This window comes from Thermobia domestica, chromosome 10, assembly GCF_964235325.1.
Source record: "Thermobia domestica chromosome 10, izTheDome1.hap1.1, whole genome shotgun sequence".
In the NCBI taxonomy this organism is placed as follows: Eukaryota; Metazoa; Arthropoda; class Insecta; order Zygentoma; family Lepismatidae; genus Thermobia; species Thermobia domestica.
The window spans coordinates 166,514,984-166,535,831 of record NC_137463.1 but is presented as its reverse complement, the minus strand read 5'-3'; the positions used below and the strand labels follow the sequence as shown (position 1 = coordinate 166,535,831).

At 34.3% G+C, this 20,848-nt stretch overlaps 1 protein-coding gene across 1 annotated transcript in view; it reads left to right on the top strand.

Annotated features, from left to right (window-relative positions):
• LOC145662821 (neuromedin-K receptor-like) overlaps positions 1 to 20,848 on the top strand; it is a 177,288-nt gene that overhangs the window by 113,999 nt on the left and 42,441 nt on the right. Inside the window, exon 2 of the mRNA XM_081728717.1 lies at positions 20,414 to 20,504. Within this exon, the coding sequence (XP_081584843.1) occupies positions 20,414 to 20,504 (91 nt within the window). The remainder of the gene's footprint in view (positions 1 to 20,413; positions 20,505 to 20,848) is intronic.

Below are 20,848 nucleotides of genomic sequence, written 5' to 3'. Positions count from 1 at the left end.
ATGATCCGTAGGCGCCAATTTTAGAACACCCGATATATATATATCAACTGGATAACAAAGAGGTTTTTTGTTAAGATCATAACACTATAGTGTTGTAAATATCTAACGAAAAAAAATGTCACGAATAAAATATGTACCAGTTGATAGTTCTCATGGATGTGAACAAAATAGTAAATTCACGTGTGTACATTTCAAGAATATGGAGAGAAAGATCTTTTTATGATTATCGCCATCCATGAGCTATGAGTTTCGTAAAAAGTCAATAACTGGAATGCGTTTTATTATGTCTGAATTTTAGAATGCAACGCATGTATTGTGCTTTCTGTTGCTAACAAGAAAAAAAAAAAAAAGATTTATTTTGTCTTGTTCATATAAGTAGAATGTAGAAACTGTAATGCGTTGCAAAATATCTAAATAACAGAAAGTAACTACTTTATTTTCCTTGTTAACAAAATAAGGAATAAAAACTGAAATGCGTTATATAAAGTCCAAATTATAGAAAATAATATATTAATTTTACCTTTTCCCCTTTAAGTGCCTATTTGCCATATTTTAAGTGACATTTTACTTGCCTATTTTACACAAAATAAATGCATATACTATCCCCCACTAATAATAATGTTCATATTCTATCCAGAAGTATTAAAATGCTTTCAAACAGAAATAGGATATCTACTCTCTGCTGGTGGTAAAGAAAATCAAAGACATTAGAAAGCAGTTTATTGTATTCCCTGAGAGTTGAATGAAAACTCCAAACAATTTGTTCACAACACACGAATCTGCATCCTCTTCAGTAAGCTTAGCGCAGGTGATTACTTTTCAGCAAGAAGGAAAAAACTGATAGTCTGGTAGTCTTTAAGCAAACACTACTGCTGTAGTTCATTCCTCAGTTGGGAGTGTCTTTGCCTTATGGTTACGTAAATGCTGTATCGTTTAATATAAATACAACTTCCCCCTCCCAAAATAATTGGCAGGAATGTGCATATAGCTGCCACAGTATAGTATTGTGTCATGAGAAGTTGGTAAAGCAGTAAGCGCAGTTTGTGTGTTGAAAGTTTCAATACGAAAAAAAAAGGCGGGGACTTTCCGCAGAGAAGAGAAAATCCATGGTGGACAGATGGTGTACCACTAAAAGACTAACCTACAGACAACTGGCAAAACTGTAAGGGGTAAGTGTTGGTGCAGTGTAAACGGCAATTAGAAAATATGATGAGGAGTATACCTTCAACGGCAGATCCCGCCCTGGACGAAAACCAGCCGCAGCGAACCCGGAATTGGAAAGCAAGCTACTGAAGGCGTTTGCCTCCAAAAAAGAACTCTCTGCTAGATGTTGCCCTAATATTCGCAGCATCTATTTAAATAGTGCACCTTGTCAAATGGAGACATAAACCTAAGAACTTACAAAAAGCAAAAAACACCTAAACGTAATGCAGTTCAGGAAGTAGCCGTATAAACAAACGCTCGTAAGAAAGTTGTACGAATCTATTCTGTCCAAACCAAATGTGTGTATGATTATAGACGACGAAATGTACGTCAAATTGGACTATAAATTATTGCCTGGTCCCCAATATTACACTATTTGCAAACATTCGGTTGTCAACAAAGCTGTCAAATCAATTGCGACTGCAAAATTTGCCAAAAAGTTTCTGCTCTGGCAAGCAATATGAAAATGTGGAATGAAATCAAGTTCATGTTTTACCAACCGTACAATGACAGGCGGGCGATCTGTATGTCAACGAATGCCTAAATAAGCAACTTCTACCAATACTACGTAAACACAATGTTAAAATATTATTTTGGCCTGACTTGGCGACGTGTTTTTATGCAATACTAGCAATGCAATGGTATCGGAATCAGGTTATCAATGTTGTAAGCAGAGAGGTGAATCCACCAGATTGCCCAGAGCTTCGTACCATAGAACAATTCTGGGCTTCAATGAAAGCTGAACTGTGGAAAAGTGTTCGTTCTGCTATATGAGAGGTGCTGTTTCGTTTCGACTGGAACAGAGTTGTCAGGACCTTTAGTAACGCCGCTGTCCGGTCCCTTATGGGAGGTTTCAGAGAGAAGGTTCGTCAACTAGCCAGACCGGTTTAAGTTGTGTGTTGGGCATACGTGTGTGTAGATCATAAAGTGTGTTTTGTTGTAGCTTTCATGTATCCTTCAGACATGTAGTATTTTATTTTTGCAGTATTTTGTTTGTGTATTTACAGTATATTAAACGACACAGCCTTTAGATTCAATTCTCTAAGTCTCGTGGTAAAGTTTTATTTTATACTTAATGTTCCCGCTCGAAGTGGCTTGTGATTATCACTAATGACACTATCAAAACTAGGATTAGCAGGTATCCTTTTTTTTTTTTTACATAGATATATCTTTTTCTTTTTCGGGACCTCAAGATTATCCTGGTGAGTTTTAAGGAAAGTGGGAAAATGTCCTACTTTATGAGCACAGACAACCCTTCAACTTTAATATTTGTAAAATTAAAAAAAAATCCATAATGGATGTTATATAGTTAACTTTCGATGTTTAAATCACAATGGTTGATCAACAGTGGGGATAAACAACCTGACAAACCTTCAGGGACCCCCTCTCAAGTTATGAAAGTCGATTCACATATGGCATCAATTTAGTTCTGTAGGGACCATGGAAGTCAGTTATGCCGCTGCTGCCACTACTAATAACAAATGTGATACTCGACTTATCGGTCAGTGATCTTGTTATGATCCCGAAAGTAAAATCTGAAATGACGTTGCTGTTAACAAATTTGTCGGGCAATGTAAATCTTCTAGTGAATTTAGAAACTTACTCCTGTTTTAAAATCTGAAATATGGTAATCTTGAACAAAACAAAAATGCGTTTCTAACAATGTTCTTACGTTTATAAAGTAAACTATTTCTGTTTCTGACGTACAATGTAGTGTGTATGCTCCTTACACACTACAAAACTCAACACCATGCCATGGAAGTGACTATCTCAAATTCACGGCCTAAAAGCTCATTCCCTCTCGTACAGACCTTAAAGTGACTTAAGCCAATGAATGGGAGCTGGGATGCTTACCAGATTAATTTGCATGCAGTGATGGGAGTTAATTGTGAGCAAAAGTTGTTAATATCGCATAGGTAAACTTAAAATATAACAATAAATTCGTAATAATAAGAAACTAAAAGAAATGTCAAAGTGTTGCTAACAGACAAATGTAGCACAGGAACTGATTTTCGAAATGTCAATGATTTTCCGGAACGAAGTTGTGCTGCTTCCCCTCACTGAGTAAACTAAATGTATGGCGTACGTAAAAACGTAGGTTACATGCGTAAATCCTGTAGTTTTAGGACTTAACGAACAACTCTATGCAACATCCTGCAGCAAATATATAATATAACCGAAAACATGTTTTATAGTACTTTCTGTGTAAGTGTTCCGAATATACGTATTTTCCGTACGAAAGAAAGAACTGTATATAGGCGGACGTATATAACATACAGATGGACATATATAACATATAGCTGTACTGAAAACTGTTGGATGTCAGACATTCTGTAGCATCATGCTGTAATATGTAAGCGGGAAAGAGCAGTACGAATGTAGCGTATGGATAACGTAAGGGTTTACATATTTCTGTAAATGGATGGAGACACGTGAGTCATATCGTCTGAAAGGCAATTTTATTCTGAAGAGAATGGTGTGCGAAACATGACCCTAGGGTAATTAAGGATGTTTCAGGGAATTTTTATCAAAATATACTTCTGTATACGGGAATATGGGGCAATGTCGGTATATATATATTTTATGGCGGGCTTATTTTTGCACCTAGAAGATTGAAATTGTGCACAAACATTCAGTCCACCGAGTAGTATTTAACAGCTTTTTTTTTCGGATTTATGCGTTAAAACAGGGGGGTCCAGAGGGGCTAAAAGTTGAAAAAAGGGATGTTTAGACCAAAAGATCCCTTTTTTCGGGAATTTCCCGCCTTAAGATACATGATGGAGACATGTGAATAGTACCGCTTGAAAGGCAGTTCTATTCTCAAGAGAATGATGGGCGAAACATGACCCTAAGGTAATTCGGGATGTCTCAGGAATTTTTTTTCCTGAGATCATAGTGTTTTGTGGTAATTTGGGGCATTGTGGGAATCCTTCATAAAATTTCTCTCGCTCTTACTATTCAAGATAGAAACTTGAAATTTGGCACACACATTCAGTGTACCAAGTACTATTTATCAGATTTTTTTTAGATGGCTACGTTCACACAGGGCCGCTCAAGGGGGGGGGGGGGCAAAGTGCGAGGAAAAATAAATTCCCTCCGAAAGTTTCCCTTTGACATCATTTTTCCCACTCCTGGTATATGGTATGAGCATGCAAGTAATATCATTTGAAAGCCAGCTCTATTCTGAAGAGAATGAGATATGAACCATGATCCTAGGTTAAATAGTGACGATGCAGTAGCTGCTTGACTGAAAGTCAAAAAAATAGCCCAAAAAGCCGAAATCTGGAAAGGGTTAAACATATGGATCCCGTATATTTGTACAATATACCGCTGTCCAGATAACTCATATTTCTCATTGCGATTTATTTTAAGTAATCCAAGTTTCACTCTTATGTAAAATTCCAATAATTTTAATTTGTTTTTCACTTTCTAACTTTGAGTTGAAGAGATTCAGACAAAAAGAAATCTGGATTCCAAGCTCCAAATATATGATAGACTTAAACAATGACACATACGTATATTTGTAACAGAGACGCACATTCTATTTCCAATAGTATCAGGGGAATCATTTCAGATTTCTTTAGGGAGGCAATCCCTTGTTGTCTGTAGATTTTCAGGTTTTTCATTTGAATATTATCATCTTATGGATAAATATGTATACAAATGTCATAGTCAGAGTAGGCCATTGCCCCCTCTGGAGCCCCAAATGATCACTTTCAATAATATTGATAATAATAAAAGAGATGTGTGTGTCTATTCTTAATTTACTAATAGTTATCCAGCGTAGAGTACACAAGTACATGGACTGTGAATAAGCTCAACTTGATCCCTAGTGCACTTAAATTGATTTCCTTCCGTCTATTACAGAAATGTCGAAGCCTTTCTTTGGTTAAAACTCACTCCTCTGTAGTTTCAGTGCATTTCTAGCTATTTTCTCTTCAGGTCACTATGTAACGGAGAGGAATCCAATATTTTGTGAAGCGATGTCTTCTTTTGGCGTACGTTTAACGAGTTGAAGAGAGGAAGGGAAACCAAAAAGAAGGCAAATAGCTATGTAATGTGATGAGCAGTTGGGGAAGAAAGGAACGTAATTTCCGGAACGTACGTCAATAGTGGGATGACAAGAACAGAGGCATGGGCTTTCACTATTCACTTAAGTGATTCGCGGAGAAGAAATTATGGAAATTGATGAAGGATGAAAAAATCAGAAAGATGAGAACCAAATACACACATTTTATATCTCTATGCATATACTTAAAAGTATATTGAGTTAGCAGTATTAAAAAGTCACTTCGAGCTAACTTAATTGGACAATTTCCAAATATGCATATATGAATTGTCTTTTTCTTAATATGATCATAATAATAATTCGGAACAATTATAGATTAAGAACTTGTCACTAAGCTGAAGATTTCATTCAGTACACCCTTTCGTTAATATGTTCTTCTTTACATGAAAAGTACAGTATTATTTTTAAAATCTAATATCCCACGCTTATACTCGAAGTCAGTAGGAGATAGCCATGATGAAGAAAGTGTGAAACTTAAGAAAGAGTGAAATCTGAGAAAACCCACGCACACGCTGTTTGTCCAACACAAAGTTCACTTGACAAGAGCGGAAATTGAAAATTATAATCTGTAGTATCATATATCAGCACCAGTGTTTCTATATTTTCTTTCTCTTTATATATCTTTATATATATTTCATTGGCCGGTAGATTTCTGCAAATTTCTTTCACCATTTTGTACAATTGGGAAATGGGCTTCGGTCCATCACGCTAATGGACTCATCTCATTACCCTATTTGTAATATGGGTTTCATGTATTTCTCGAGCGAGCAATCACTGCAAAGGTCCAGGAAATAAAACCCGTTGAAGTTATGAGACAGTGGGTCTTAACGAAGGAATCTAATCATTCCAGTACAGAACAATAAGTGCTGTAGCAGACCATTCCTCTTGGCTACCTCTATTGTAATTAGTTTTCTTAAATCTGTTCGATTTATTTTTCTTTTTCAATTATACTCAGTATTCTCTTTCTCTCAGTTCTGCGAATGTTCATCTTTTTTAACTTATTTCATTCAGCTTAAACCGGTTAATTACGTTTTATTATTCTTTGTACGTCGGTTAGTAATATTTATAGTCTTCTGAAAGTTTCTAACCAGTGCAGAATTCACTTTGCACCAAACCTGTAATTTTGTCTGTTTCTTAAACAAGAAACAATAAATAAGGTCTTCTTGTTGAATGTTCTTCCTCGATCTCCATATTTCTTTTTCTATTTCTACCCCAATGCGTATACAGTGGGTGTTCCTTAGATAAGTTTCTCGACATAGTATTACCTATGTTATTCTTTTAGAGCCTTGGTATTTTGTGTACAAATAGGTAAATGTGTTGTTTACTTCTGTATGTAGTCATCATTGACTTAAGGGACTTTTCTATACCGCTGCATTAGCTTGAAGAACGTCTGTTATCAAAACCTTGTATCCCGTAAATGGAAGAATCGCTGGCTCTTCATTCCTTCCAGAACACTTTACGCCCAATCTATTGTCAGGGCAAGGCATAAATGCGAGGTATGTATGTACAAAGAGGTTATATTTCATCCGTTCCCAATCAAGGATATGTTCGAGTCTCATAGTTTTTCTGATTGTACGAGATCCGGCGTTATCATTAAGAAGAATCATATCGTTTGATTGGAGCCTTCAAATACATTAGAGTTATTTCACAATACCCTATTGATTCACAGTTCCTTCCCAATAAATTCCAGCAAAAGAATATCTCCCTTGTCTCAGAAGATGGTGTGAAGAGAAAAGTGAGATGCGAAATTGTTCCTATGTGGTTAAAAATTCTAAACAATTAGATGAAAAACTGTATTTTTGTGTTTCAGTTCATGTTTTTCATATATATATAACGTAAAAATATGTTGCCAACCTTACATTCAAGCTGTTTTCACGTATATCGTGAAAAAATTCTTTGAGAGACGTTTATATTATAAATAAAATTTTAATCAAGCAATCTGGTGTCAAGTAATTTTGAAATCAACTGCGCAATAATATAAAATATATATTTATCTACAACATTGTACACGACAGTAATAATACGTAAAGCATTATTTCACAAGAATTCGGAAACATTGTAAGTTTATGCCCATCCCAGTAACTATCATCAGTACCCTGTGAACATTTGCCGAGCCATTTCAGTAGATTTGTGTCCTCCAGACCTTCTGAAGAAAAAGCCTCGACCAATCGCCATATTCCGATGGTTGATGACAGGTTCTTGCATTTTCCGATTATATATTTGCACCGAAAATCCCGAAGGAGCACCTCGTTGGCTTGCACAGTATGACAGCAAAGTATTTGTACAAGTTTGGTTTGAAATAAAGCTAAATTATTTTCTCACCAATGGGACGCGACACTTGTGGGTACTCTCTCGGTCTGCATCCTTTTTCCCAGGGGAATTAAGAAGAATCCTCTATATTGTGATTCGCTCCAACGCTTACTTTGCCCATTCGAAAAACTTGTTCTTGGCAATGATCACCGACAAGAGCTAGGACATCCAAGTTTGAGAACAAAGAAGAATAAAAAAAAGTGTCATCACAGAAAGAAATCAAATATACGTGAATTTCTTTTTCGAAAGTAAACTTAGACGGAAATAAATATCATCAGATGATCGATTGGTTCTCAACGGACGTCATTGAACCACCATTAACAAGAGAACTTTCTTCGAGCCAGATAGAAGAAAATATTGGAATGGCGGGCATAGCTTCTTAGGAAATTAGATGTTTTCCGTGCCATGCGCAAATATGGAGAGGATGATAAAAGTAGTTACAGAAGCATCAGCATTAGTGTGTGGAGCGGATCGAAGAGATGGCTTTATCAGGACAAAATTAAGGTCTCGAAGAAAAAATGGAAAAGTTGGACTTCCAGCAGGACTATCAAATGTAAATTAGCCAAGAACCGGAAGCAAGTGGTTAGGAGGGTGGAACTCGAAGTGAGTTTCAGAATGTGTGTACCAAGACGAGCTAAGAGCTGCAAAGGAAGGTTTGTCAACAATTTTTCATGACCTATATTCGTAATGTGATTTGAAAACATCAATACAATTTCTTCGTCTATTGATTATAATTTTTAACTACATAGGAACAATCGTGCTCGTGGGTTTTTTCAAGGTTCTCCCGTTTCCTCCCACTTTCTTCATTCCACCATTTCACTCATCTCTCATCATCACCGTCTTCTTTAGCCTAACCGGCATATGCATGGGATGTAAAACTTAAAGGTATCATTTCATTTTACATAGGAACAATATGCATCGTACTTTTATCATGCGTTTTAATTTCAGCCTAAGAATGCTTCAGTGTATAAAAGAACCAAAGGTCATAGCTGTGCAACACAATTTGTCTTCGTGGTGCCGTGCGGGTTGCACAGCCGTAGCTATAGAAATATTCATGATCCATGAGGCAAAGAAAGGGGATGACCAAAAAAATCAAAATTTTCTGTATAGACTATGATTAACACGAAGAAACTTTTCCGCAACCCGGCCAATGGAAGATCAAAATAAAAATAGCTGTGCAGCACAATTTTCTTCATAGTGTCGTGCGGGTTGCATACCCGCAGCTATAAAAAATATTCAAGTCCCGTGAGGCAAAGAAAGTTGACCAAAAAAATCAAATTTTGTGTGTTGACTGCCACTAACAACTTGCAACTTTTCCACAATCCGGCCAATCGAAATTCAAAAAAAAAAAAAAAAATTTTCGGCCCACCCTATTCGGCACCGACCACGTTGAAACTTTGGTGTTGCAAAATATTATTGGTTGCATGTGTTTCTGCATGTTCAACCCTAATTTCAGTAAATTCACGACAGCCAGTTCCTGTTTGGTTAAATAAATTCATTCATCTCTTTAATGTAATTACGGGATGTCGGTGATTATCCTGCGCGATCCTCGTCAATGACATTTTCATATCTACTTCAAACTTCGTGGACCATCACCTTATCATTTGCACTGATATGACTTATAGACATAAGAAACGTCTTTGGATTTTTAGACGTGATGTGTTACATGCCCACTCATACCGAACCACTACCCGCGCTTCTGTTCTTGTTCAGGACTGAACCACATCACCATTAGCAATTATGGTTGGGTATGTATTATGTTGTTTCTTCTAACCATTATGCCGTCACCAACTGCAGCAACAAGAAAGATTATACTAAGGTTAGTGAAAAGATGTACCAATTACATGATAAGATTATAAACGTTAAATTGCAATACAGGATGACGAAGAAAAGCAATAGCTTATTTCCAGACTGTTCTACTTGGTGACCTAGTGGCTAGCGTTTGTGTCTTTAGTGTACTCTGACTCGGGTTTAATTCTTGGTGGCATTGCATTGAAATGGGAACGCACTACGCGTGTCTCATATAACCTCGATGATGAAAGGGGGCAAACTTAAATAAATAAATGATTCCTGAGCTATCTCACGTACGTAGTAACAATAAAATCTGGTTTAGAAAATCTTTGTAGTTACATTTCCATTTTAACTTTTGACATCTGACATGTTGACAATCTAATCATATGCAGTTTTAACGTTGATTTTCAGTGTAAATTTTTGAATAACTGTAAATTGTCTCAGTTGTAAATTTAAGCTTCAATTACTTTAACAAATGGCATATGAACTCAGTGGTGTAGCCAGCAAGATTTTCTATGAGTCATTATTTTTTTTCGAGGGGCGAGCATTTTACATAAAATTAAAGCTAACTTTTTATTTCTGAATATGATAGCATTAATTACTCACATACATATGAACGGTTCGGAGGAACGCAGTGGTAAATCACATTATCTACTTTTCGAATAAACTTGAAAATAAAGTTCAACATTCCTATGCAATGATATATATAAAACAAGCTTTCCCTGCCATCTGGAGGTACATTTCCGAAATTAGAAGATCTATAAATGCTGTTTTGTTTTCCAATTCCAACACATTTCATATAATAACTTAATTTCATCGGGAGTGGCGCTTACCATTGTCTTTCCGCAAGCCTCTTCAACATATATGCATCCATACATTATTATTGTTGTTATCAGTAATAGTACAAATTTGCAGTATTCTAACCTTATTACAATATTAACAGTGTGTGAAGTTAGAATCACAGGTTATAGGAAATATAACAAGCTAGGTCATATAACGAAACAAAGATTTCTTTGCTTTCGCAACTGTGAGCATTCAGTTAGGAAATTTCGGACGTTTTAAATACTCATATTTCGTGCAAGTATGAAATAAGTTTCATAAAATCATAGCGGGATAAATCTCCTAATTTGCTGGTTTGGCTACACTTCTGTTTGAACTGAAAAGCAAATACACTTGTCTTCATCAAAGTATTGGCTTCCTTTATTCAACAAGATCAAAAGCGGACACAATTACAGATAAGAGTCGTTCAGAACCAGACACGTACAAAAATTTCATCTAGGGCAAGAGATCTTCAAGTTTCTAATTGCATATGATTTTATGTATTTGGTTTAGAATTTGTAACTTTCATTATTCTAGGAGCTAGCAACTAGCTAGCTATTATAGTTATATGAAAAATGATATTTAACACTCTGCAACCCTAAGGTGTAAGTTACTGAAAAATTGATTCTTTAGTTAATTCTACATGTAGACAATTTAATTCTGTAATTCATTAGCTAAAAAAATGGTTGATTGGGGTGCAAAAAATCCTATCGAATGACGAAATGACGAAGGTTACTGAAGAAGAAAAGTATGTCACGAGAATTTTACAAGTTTTCCCAGTTAATAGGATATCATAATTTGGTATATCTGGTTCACAATTACTTTTATTATTATTATTATTATTATTATTATTATTATTATTATTATTATTATTATTATTATTATTATTATTACAAGTTTATCGCCTCCTGCCTTCTGCTTGTTCTATGCTATAGATTAAAATAGTAATTAATTAAATTTCTAATTCTTTACATGTAACTTTTTTCTTTTACCTTTATGTAACTAACTTAGGGTTACGCGAATGTTAATGCTCAAATGTAAATATGGTTATGGTTTGTTAATTGTAATATGCTTCATGTAGGTTGGCGATAAAATATTTTAAATACTGCGCTATCTTGAAGGTAAACAGTTCCAACAACTGTTAGTATGATTTATACTATATATTATGTTGATGATGCTTACTTAATAAATTATATTATAGTTGACATGAAATTAATACTTGCGAATTTTATATTCCTAATTAATTACAACCTTATTTACATTTAATACGGTTTTTCTTTTAATAATAATAGAAAGCCATATTCGTGTTTAGCGTCATTACTGTTTATTTTAAAATAAAGCAGACAGGCAATAAACAAAGCGGAGAGGCAACTATTAACAATTAGATACTTATGTTACTCATAGACTGTGATGATTTTGTATTATAAAAAGATGTCCTAAAAATAAACAGTAACAGAAGTCTGTATATTTTTTATCTTAGGTTTATGTTGCCTAGTTAGTAAATTATATTGTATTTGATTTATGTAGAATAAATACTTGTAAATTTTGAATTTGGAATACGTAATTGCGAAATACAGTAGAGCGTCGATTATCCGAACGTCGGTCAACTGAACGACCGCTTAACCGAACTGTGTACTCGCTCGCACCTGTTACTCTCCCACCCTACCGTCCATCATCCCTCTCACTCCCAAACCAAGTTTCCCACAGTAGTCGCCGCACTGAGCCACCGCTGGCGGAACATTGCTTCTAATGGGGCCTTCATAAGGCGCTGCTGACCGGCCAAGCCGCCAGTCGCTGTGTTTCAACAATCAGCACACTTCTGTCGGTTTGGCACTGGCTGTAGAAGTACAGTACAGTACAGTACAGTACAGTTCGATTATCCGAACAAACCAGTTTTCCAAACACCCATGTCCCCCAATTACTTCGGATAATCGAAGCTCTACTGTAAATTATATTTAACACAACCATTGTCTTAATAATGAACAGCAAACCACGTTCATGCTCAGTATCATTACTGTCCATCTTCAAATAAAGGCAGGCAGTCTGTTGATTTGATTTTGAGTTTAACGTCCCTTTCAGCAGCAAGGCTATATCAGACAGGACTTACTAATTAACGTGGATCCGAATCACATGAGCTCCCACAGGGAATCGAACCCGGGTCTCCCACGCCTATGGCGCGTAGGCTAACCGCTTAGCACGAAGGAGCTCTATATTATTTATTAGCATGTCCCACAGTGAGAGATGAAGAACATCGCACTCTTCGTACCTAGAATATATTTTCCTTTTCTTCTACCTTACTTCTATACCAACAATAACAAATTTTAATCATCTTATTACATTTAGGCCTACCATTATCTCCGTAAGCTTAAAGGAAATCACCATGAACGTTAAAAGTACACATTTTTTTAGAAAAAAATAACAAATATTGAATATATCAGTAATATGGTTTTCTAGTTGGCAATATTGCAAGTAACATCAAATTGTCTTTACTTATGATACCACGCTACCTCAAAGTTAAGTGCGGGAACGAAGCTTTATAAATGTAATAGATATATATCTAGAAGTTCCGTTAAAAATTGTCTTTCTGTCCATTTCTAATTGAGATTCAATACTGTATATGCTTCCATCAATTTCGTATGATCCTGACGTAAGCAGAATCTATATATTTTCTTTGAAAATAAAAGTTCGATTTTCTAAAACTAAAAATGAAAATTTTAAACTAAAGTACTTCAAATAATTTAGCGATATTTTAACATTTATTCAACCGTATATTAATAAGTAGATACAATTCATTCAAGGCTGTAAAAAGGAGTAAATGGGGTCAGACCTTCTCTCTCTCAGTTCACAGTCATGAAATTGCATTTCGTATCTAGTTTAGTTTTGCGACTACAATCTCCATCATTTTTCTGGTTTCTTTTCTCTTTCTTTATGTATTTTCTTTTTTTTATTGCATTGTTTGATTTGGTTGTGGCTTGCATGTATGGTTTTATAATGAAGCCTAAATCGTCAAGAAATGTTACGATATTTTTTGTCACTTTTTATCTGGTTTTCAGTGGTAGGGCGCTCAACTCTGACATGGGAAGTCCCTGGTTTGATCCAAGCTTCCGCACAGTGGGCTTTGTGACGGATCGTGCGCGTATCTTTTCTACTGGTTTCCCATTGTCTCCCATTCTTTTTATTCCACCGTTTCGTTCAATGTCATTATTACCTTCTCCGTTAGTGTCGGATCATAATCGTGGGAAGTTATTTTTTAAATAGTGTTTTCGATTATTTAATATTGTTCGTGACAAATGCAGTAATTCATACAAAAATTAACACCTTTGGGGAAAAAGTATTATATAAAAATGCAATGTTGGAAAATTTCTTTCTAAATTAAACTTTCTATTCATATATATTTTAAGGAGTGTGATAATCAAATAACTACACATCTTTGTTTGACACCTACCCTACAAGTATATACTTTATATCATTTAATACTTATACTAAACATAGCGACTTCTGTCAGAAATTTCTTAGACATTAAAATTAATTAAGATAAAAGAAATTTAAATTTTATTATTTTGCCTCGTATTTTCCACCTATAAATTAATGTATCGTAAAATGCAATTATTATTATTATTATTACTTCGAATACATACAAGAACGAATAATTCCCATGAAAAAGTAAACAAAGTTGATATGCTTTATCCTTAGTTGTTTTAGGTTCTTCAATAATTCAAAGCGGTTCAGAGAAGCAATGAACTCATTTACGGAAGTCTCGTATTTATCGACTTTTTTTTAAAAAAGAAAGATATCAACATTCATTACTTGCGTTGCATATTTCAATGCAACGTTCTCATTAATTTATAAATAATTTAACATTAAAATGCGAACATGCAATTGTAGAGAGAATTATTAATCCTTTAAAAGAATTGTTTCTGTCGCAAGCAATGTTACATAATGATTCTATGGTAACAAAGTAAATTCCAATGCATATATAATACCAGTATGATAAGCACTAGTTAAACGGTGAGATTTACGTGCTGGCTTTAAAATTACAATGATGTCATCTGCAGAATGGTGTGTTTGTAATATTTTAATTTCTGGAAACAATTAAAAGGTTGTGAAATCTCTGAAACTTTTTTTATCCTGTAATATAGATCATAGTATACCATCTCCAGCATTACTTGAAATGTAAAATCTCCATTGTTCCCATTTACACAATACTGTAGGTGCCTATGTAATAAATTCATGGACCATGCAACTGAGTCTACCTCACTACCATGGACCACCATTTATGGACCACCATCATTGGCCATGCAACTCATTCTACCTCATTGAATTTTATTGCTTACCGTGCGTAGAGGTGAGTAAACACTATCCTTCAAGATCTCTCAAAGGAAGAAGTATAGAGTTGTTTCGTTCGACGAATTGAGTGGTCAAATCAGATCATTAAAGCTGTAAGTTTGAGTTGAGGAAATTCCAATAGTAAAAGAAAATTTTTGCTTTCAGGATGTATCGTTCCACCATTTGCCAAAATCTAATTCTCATGTCATTGCCAAAATCTAATTCTCATGTCATTGTCATTGTTCCGTAATTGTCATGTGTCAACTTCAAAAATGTCACACTCTATTTGGTTGTACATAAAGAAGAGTTTCTTTGTCCTACACTTGCATATGATCGATGAGAACAAGACACATCTTTGTCAAGAGATATGCTAGATTATACTTAAACATGAATTACAGCGTGAAATTAACATTTTATTTATAAGATCATTCCAGATCTTATTATGATTTTGAGGTGATGAGAAATGCATACCAAAGCTCGCTTAGGCATTCCGGAAGTTTGGTCGTATTCACTATCAGTTTATGCATAATGAGTATTCTTAAACGAAATGAAATTAAATATTTCAGTTTAACGCTCCACGATTATGCGCTTTAGGCTGTGGGTGTTCCTAAAAGCAATTGCAAAACTAATGTTACTCTTTTCATCAAAATGCAATATATCTTTAGAAAAGTATTTGTGCTAATGAAAATAAGCTCCAGTGGCCATTTGGCGTCGTTGCGTCTAATAGCGGAATGAAGTGATCTTGACTCGTTTGCAGATCTGACGTTATCAGCTCACACATTTCTCTTAGTGCGTAGCCATAATGCCTGTATTGTAAAGACTGTATCGTCTTACTGAGTATTCGAAACATTGTTTTAGACTTCAGAGAACGTTTTGAATTGCCTACAAACGTAAGGAAGGCTTTTGTGGACACTATTGTTTTGCGTGATCTTATTCTTACATTTATTCGTATGAATAAATAGGTAACCTTATCTAACTCTCGTATTTTGTACTTTTATTTTTAATATTTCCGTGTTTTACTTTTTGTTTTTCCTATTCTTCTAGTCAGGGAAAATATATATCTTCTACTTAATTCTCTTATTCATTTTCGTTTTAATTTTCACGACTTCTGTTTTAGTTATATATACACTGTTCTATTTTTTATTACATTTTTCGGAAGTATCAGTTTTGATCGAAGCTGATATTCACCTAACACTGTAACGTGTCTTAATAGCTTTTCGTAGCTTATTTCTCCATTTTTGCTCCATAACATAAAATATATTGACAGGATGCCAGGCTTTAGGATCCTAATACGGCATCTCCCTATTTCTATGTTGGAATATGAGAGTGTAAGCCATCCTTTTGTTACAACTACGAATTTCTTGTGGGTGCTGCAGTACATAGTTTTAACAAGAATTTTGCTTATAGCGTCAATCTTACTATATAAGCCTTACTACATATAAACATCCTCATACATAAGTAAAATGTATGTCCATTCTGCAAACAAATTATTATCAAAATATCCCACTAGACATGTACATTAATACCAAATAAGATTTAAACAGAAAATGTCGTCAATATAAATACATACATAAAATTTAGGCAATATAAACGAATACTTAATATAATCCTGCAAATGTCACATAAATGAACATAATAATGCACAGTAAATACAATTTTTTCTTCTTTTCATCTGTTTTCATATTGCCATGAACCGGTACCTATTAACACACTCAACGCATCTTCCTTATCTCTCAACAACTTCTACCAAGATGTATCCATATTTGTATTAATTAGTAAAAAGAACCACTGTAGTTCTCTTGCGTGATCAAGACAATACTTCAATTCAGAATAATTTCAAGATTAATAGTAACAAAATACACATTTATGAATGGGCTAAAATTAACAAAATATTTAAGGACTGGAAATAATTTATGTTAGGTAATTGTTTGTTAACTTGCCATCAAAGTAATTAATACAATAAGTGACCTGAAAATGTTCAATTCCGTTCGTCATCGCAACAAGTGACATATGATGTTGCTTTAATTAAACTTGCCATCAAACTACACTTATACGTATTCCATTATTCAGTTCATTTCATCACGTAATAGATTTGTGTGTATTGTATTCTGTGAATACAGCTTCTGTTTCCGCCATAAAATGTGATACACCCACTCACGAGTAAGGAAAATACTCATAATACTCACATATACAGTTCAATTACCGGCGATACGATGTAATTACTATTCCATAATATACATGAAATTGCAGAGTATCTTTTGGTATAAATTCTTTTAAACTGAACTCACTTTAGAGGAAAAACGTTAAATGCTCTTTAACTGAAATGTACGCGAATAGTTTAAATGTTTCCATAAAAAATGCAAAATGCTGCATTATTTCCAAACCACATTTAAAGGTATGTGGTGTTCTGGGTGTGGAAGCGAACTCAATAAAGACGTGTCTTGGGATAATTCATTTCAAACTTTCTTCATACGGACTAAACCATCAATACGATCCACTATCAATTACTTAGTATTGTTGTTATTAATGTTGCTATTATTACTATTTTCGGAAATAATTTAAACTGATCCAATGCTGATTTCGCCCATACTACTATAACACATCTAGTTTTCAACTAACTTGAATAAGAAAAAGAATGCGATACTCCTATGCCTATATTATTAGAATGTATTTATTTAATTTGTAACAGTTTGTACGCTTTTACGAAAGTTCTTCTTTACATTTGTCGCATCAAAACGAGAATCAAATATGCCAGCCCAACAATTAATGGAATCTCAAAAATACGTTGAATGATCTTATGAAATACGAAACGTTATGTGGTATAAAGTAATAAAGTAAACAAGAATTGAAAAGAATTAGGCTACATTTTTCATTCGAATGCCTTCTGCAAAGTCAGAACACATTGTTATATGCTGTATATAATTCCGTCGCGAAATAAACTGCTACCGGTTACTAGGCTTAGTACACAAGTAGCTTTATGAATGAAATTCTACAATATGGGTGTGAAATAAAGGTAAAGACAGAGATGACCAAAAAATCCTTTTAGGAATAACAAGAGCTCGTTTCGTTCGTTGTTCAACAAATACTTATGAAAAGAAAGAATCTAATGAGATGCTTTGTGTAGGGTATTGAAGTATAATGAGGCGGAAATATGTATATAAAGAAAAGAAACTTTAGGAGGTAGAATTAGGATGATGATTACAAAGAAAAATAAACAAAATTAATACTGTGGGACGAAGAACAAGTGAGAAAGTTCATTTGGGGATAGTATGTATACAGAATAGGGAAGAGTAAAAACGGTTAGAAAATTATTTGGAAAGAAATTATCTTCTAAAAAGAATGTGAAATAGTTAATGTGAAAAAATAAGAGAGATAGAAGGAAGATAATTTAATTGGAAATAATTATCAAAGAGAATGAATTCATCTTAATAGAAGAAATATATTATTAATACACCATAGCCGATGAAAGATCTAAATTGCCAGCTAATGTATCAGTGATTACTCACCCTTCCGAGAAATATATATTATTATTGTTATCATAAAAATAATGAAAAGTGAGGTATCTTTAAAAACTTTATTTTGAAATAAACAAAGTATAACGTTCGCTCTTTACACACCAAAAATTACGAAATCGAGATAAACAGTGATTTCATTTGTAACCAGAAGTGATATAGGATTCTTTCTTATACACATTGCTGCAAAAGCATATTGGCTTTCTTCGTGGGTAACTCATTTTTCACAATTTCTGAGATGCATCTCTTTACACACTCACTCGAGAATTGCCAGCCTTATTTATTAGATTTACACAGTCTTCTCGTACGAGTAGATTGATGTATAGTTTGAATAAATTCTATCTTTAACATTGGCTCGCAAGTTAAACTATATACATAGAAGAGAATGTAACAAGTTAGTCTACTCAGAAAATTGATAATTTAAAAATACAATCATTATAACATTGAGCAGGGTGTATTGAATATTATTATGCGTCTTCCGTATTGTATTAAACTTAAATAACCAATTACGTATATTTTCACTAATCTACAGTATAATTTTTGAGCCCTCTATAGTCTTCATAAATTTTAATCTGTAATATTTATATTTAAAAAAACTACCTATACCTCTCTGAGATTCATTTTCAATGTAGACCTTTCGTGAAAGAACATCATTAGTGACACTTAAATTGTTTCTTCTCTGGTTATTCTGTGTACCAGTACTTGAGTAATGCAATGTTGTCGAAATTATTTTGCCGAACCATTTGTTCGAATTTCTATTAAACAATTACATAGTAAAATATTATCTACTGTTCTGCTATGACTGAATTGTAATATATATGATAGAGATGGTATGTTTTTATTGTAAGATTTATTCATAATCGAAAACGGGCCAACTTTATGAGATACTGAAAATACTTGAGTAAAACTACTCTTTAGTACAATTTTGTTCATTCGCTGTATGTTATCTATGAAAATCCATAACTAGTCAAAGTAGATAGACCCTAATTAGACAGTAATTTGGAAGGATAAGTAATACGTCCTGGAATAATTCCACAACTAAAACAGCACGCGCGTGTACACCCTATAATTGACTGTAAGTATAGGGTAAATTGATCTAAACTGTAGTGCAGAAAGCTGGAACCCCCACTTAGTCAGTAACCTCAGGCAGTTTTTAGCGGCAGTGACGGCGACTGCTGAACAATTTCTGAACGTGAACTGTTACTGTATGAGTTCGAAACGCTTAGGCATAACGCTCAAGCAACAGTCAAAACACTTGTAATGCGAAAAGGAAAGATGCAGTGAATCTCAGCACAATAACTCGTTGGTTCCATAAATTTCGTGAAGGCTGTAAGAATGTTAAGATTTTTACAAGGTCAGACCGTACCAGGGTAACAGGTTCTGAGGTCATGTGACACACCATTGACGGAATTTCATCTACCAGCACAATGATTATCAAATCAATTAGGTATATCCAAGTTCACTGTAGTGATTCACCTTCAAAAACTCGGGAAACCCATCAAGGGTTACGGCATTGTACTACATGAATTGACTCGAGATCAGAGCCAGAGGAGAGTAGACGTGTGCTGAGAACTACTAGAAATTGTGCGTGATATGCTTTTCCTAAAACGGATTATCACATGCAACGAAAAGTATTTTATTACTTTTTTTTCGAAATCTGAATGTTCAAAAAACAGTGGTTGGAAAAGGGTCAACTTCCAGAACTGGTCATAAAAAAGCCTCGTTTCAAGCTTAAAGTCATGTTTTGCGCCTTTTGAAACTACGAAGGAGGATTATTTACGAGTTCGTCCCTAAAAGTTGTTCCACCAATGCTGATCTTTATTAAGAGCAATTGATGCAAATGTATGGTGAACTCTAAACATATAGTGAACTAATGAACCGAAAACAAACTCTGCTACAACAAGCTACCGCGAAACAACGTTCGACTTGAATAACGCAACAAAAAAAAAAAAAAAAAAGGAAACTTGACGACCCCTGGCGTTTAGTCTTGACCTTGCCCCTTCGGATTACTACCTGATTCAGTCCATGGCGATTTTCCTGAAATCACGAAGCTTCACCAATCAGGAGAAAGTGGAACAGCAGTGAATGGTTTTATTGCCTTTAAAGACAAGAATGATGTATCAATGTGAATTCGAGGATCTGACAAGAAAGTAGCTGTAGACAGTTCAACACAAGCAGCTATACTTCGAACGGTAACCTATTCTCATTGTACTGTATGAAATACAGGTGTATTATGTACCCTATAGACTAAGTAATTGTTTTTATATTTTCTTTGAAAGAAATGTTCTACCAAATCATACATAGATATAAGGACTTATATATATTTGCCATACTAAATCGTCATATTTAAAATCGTTACTAAATGAATGGTTTGTTCTTTCAGGTACAAGTATATCAACATAATTTGGTTCTGCTGTGACTGGTTAGCCATGAGTAATAGCTGCTACAATCCTTTCATCTACGGCATATATAACGTAAGTAGATTTAAAGAATAGGGGGAAGATAAATAAGAATTTCTTTCGTACCAGTATAAGTTCCCTAAAACCAGAAATTGAGAATCATAAATGTCATTTGAGAGAGAGTCATATTTTTTATGACACTTTACAACGTGATCAAATCCCAACAAGTTGACAAGGTAAACCTAATACTAACAGGTCTGCTGACTCTTTATTCCAGGGAAAGTTGATGTTTTAAATATATATTTTTGCATAAATATTATGATTTTATCCGTTAATTTGTATAATTGATTTGGGGTTAAATTTTCCTTTCTAAGAGCCAGACTATAGGTGCGAGATGTCAAAATAGAATTACATATTGG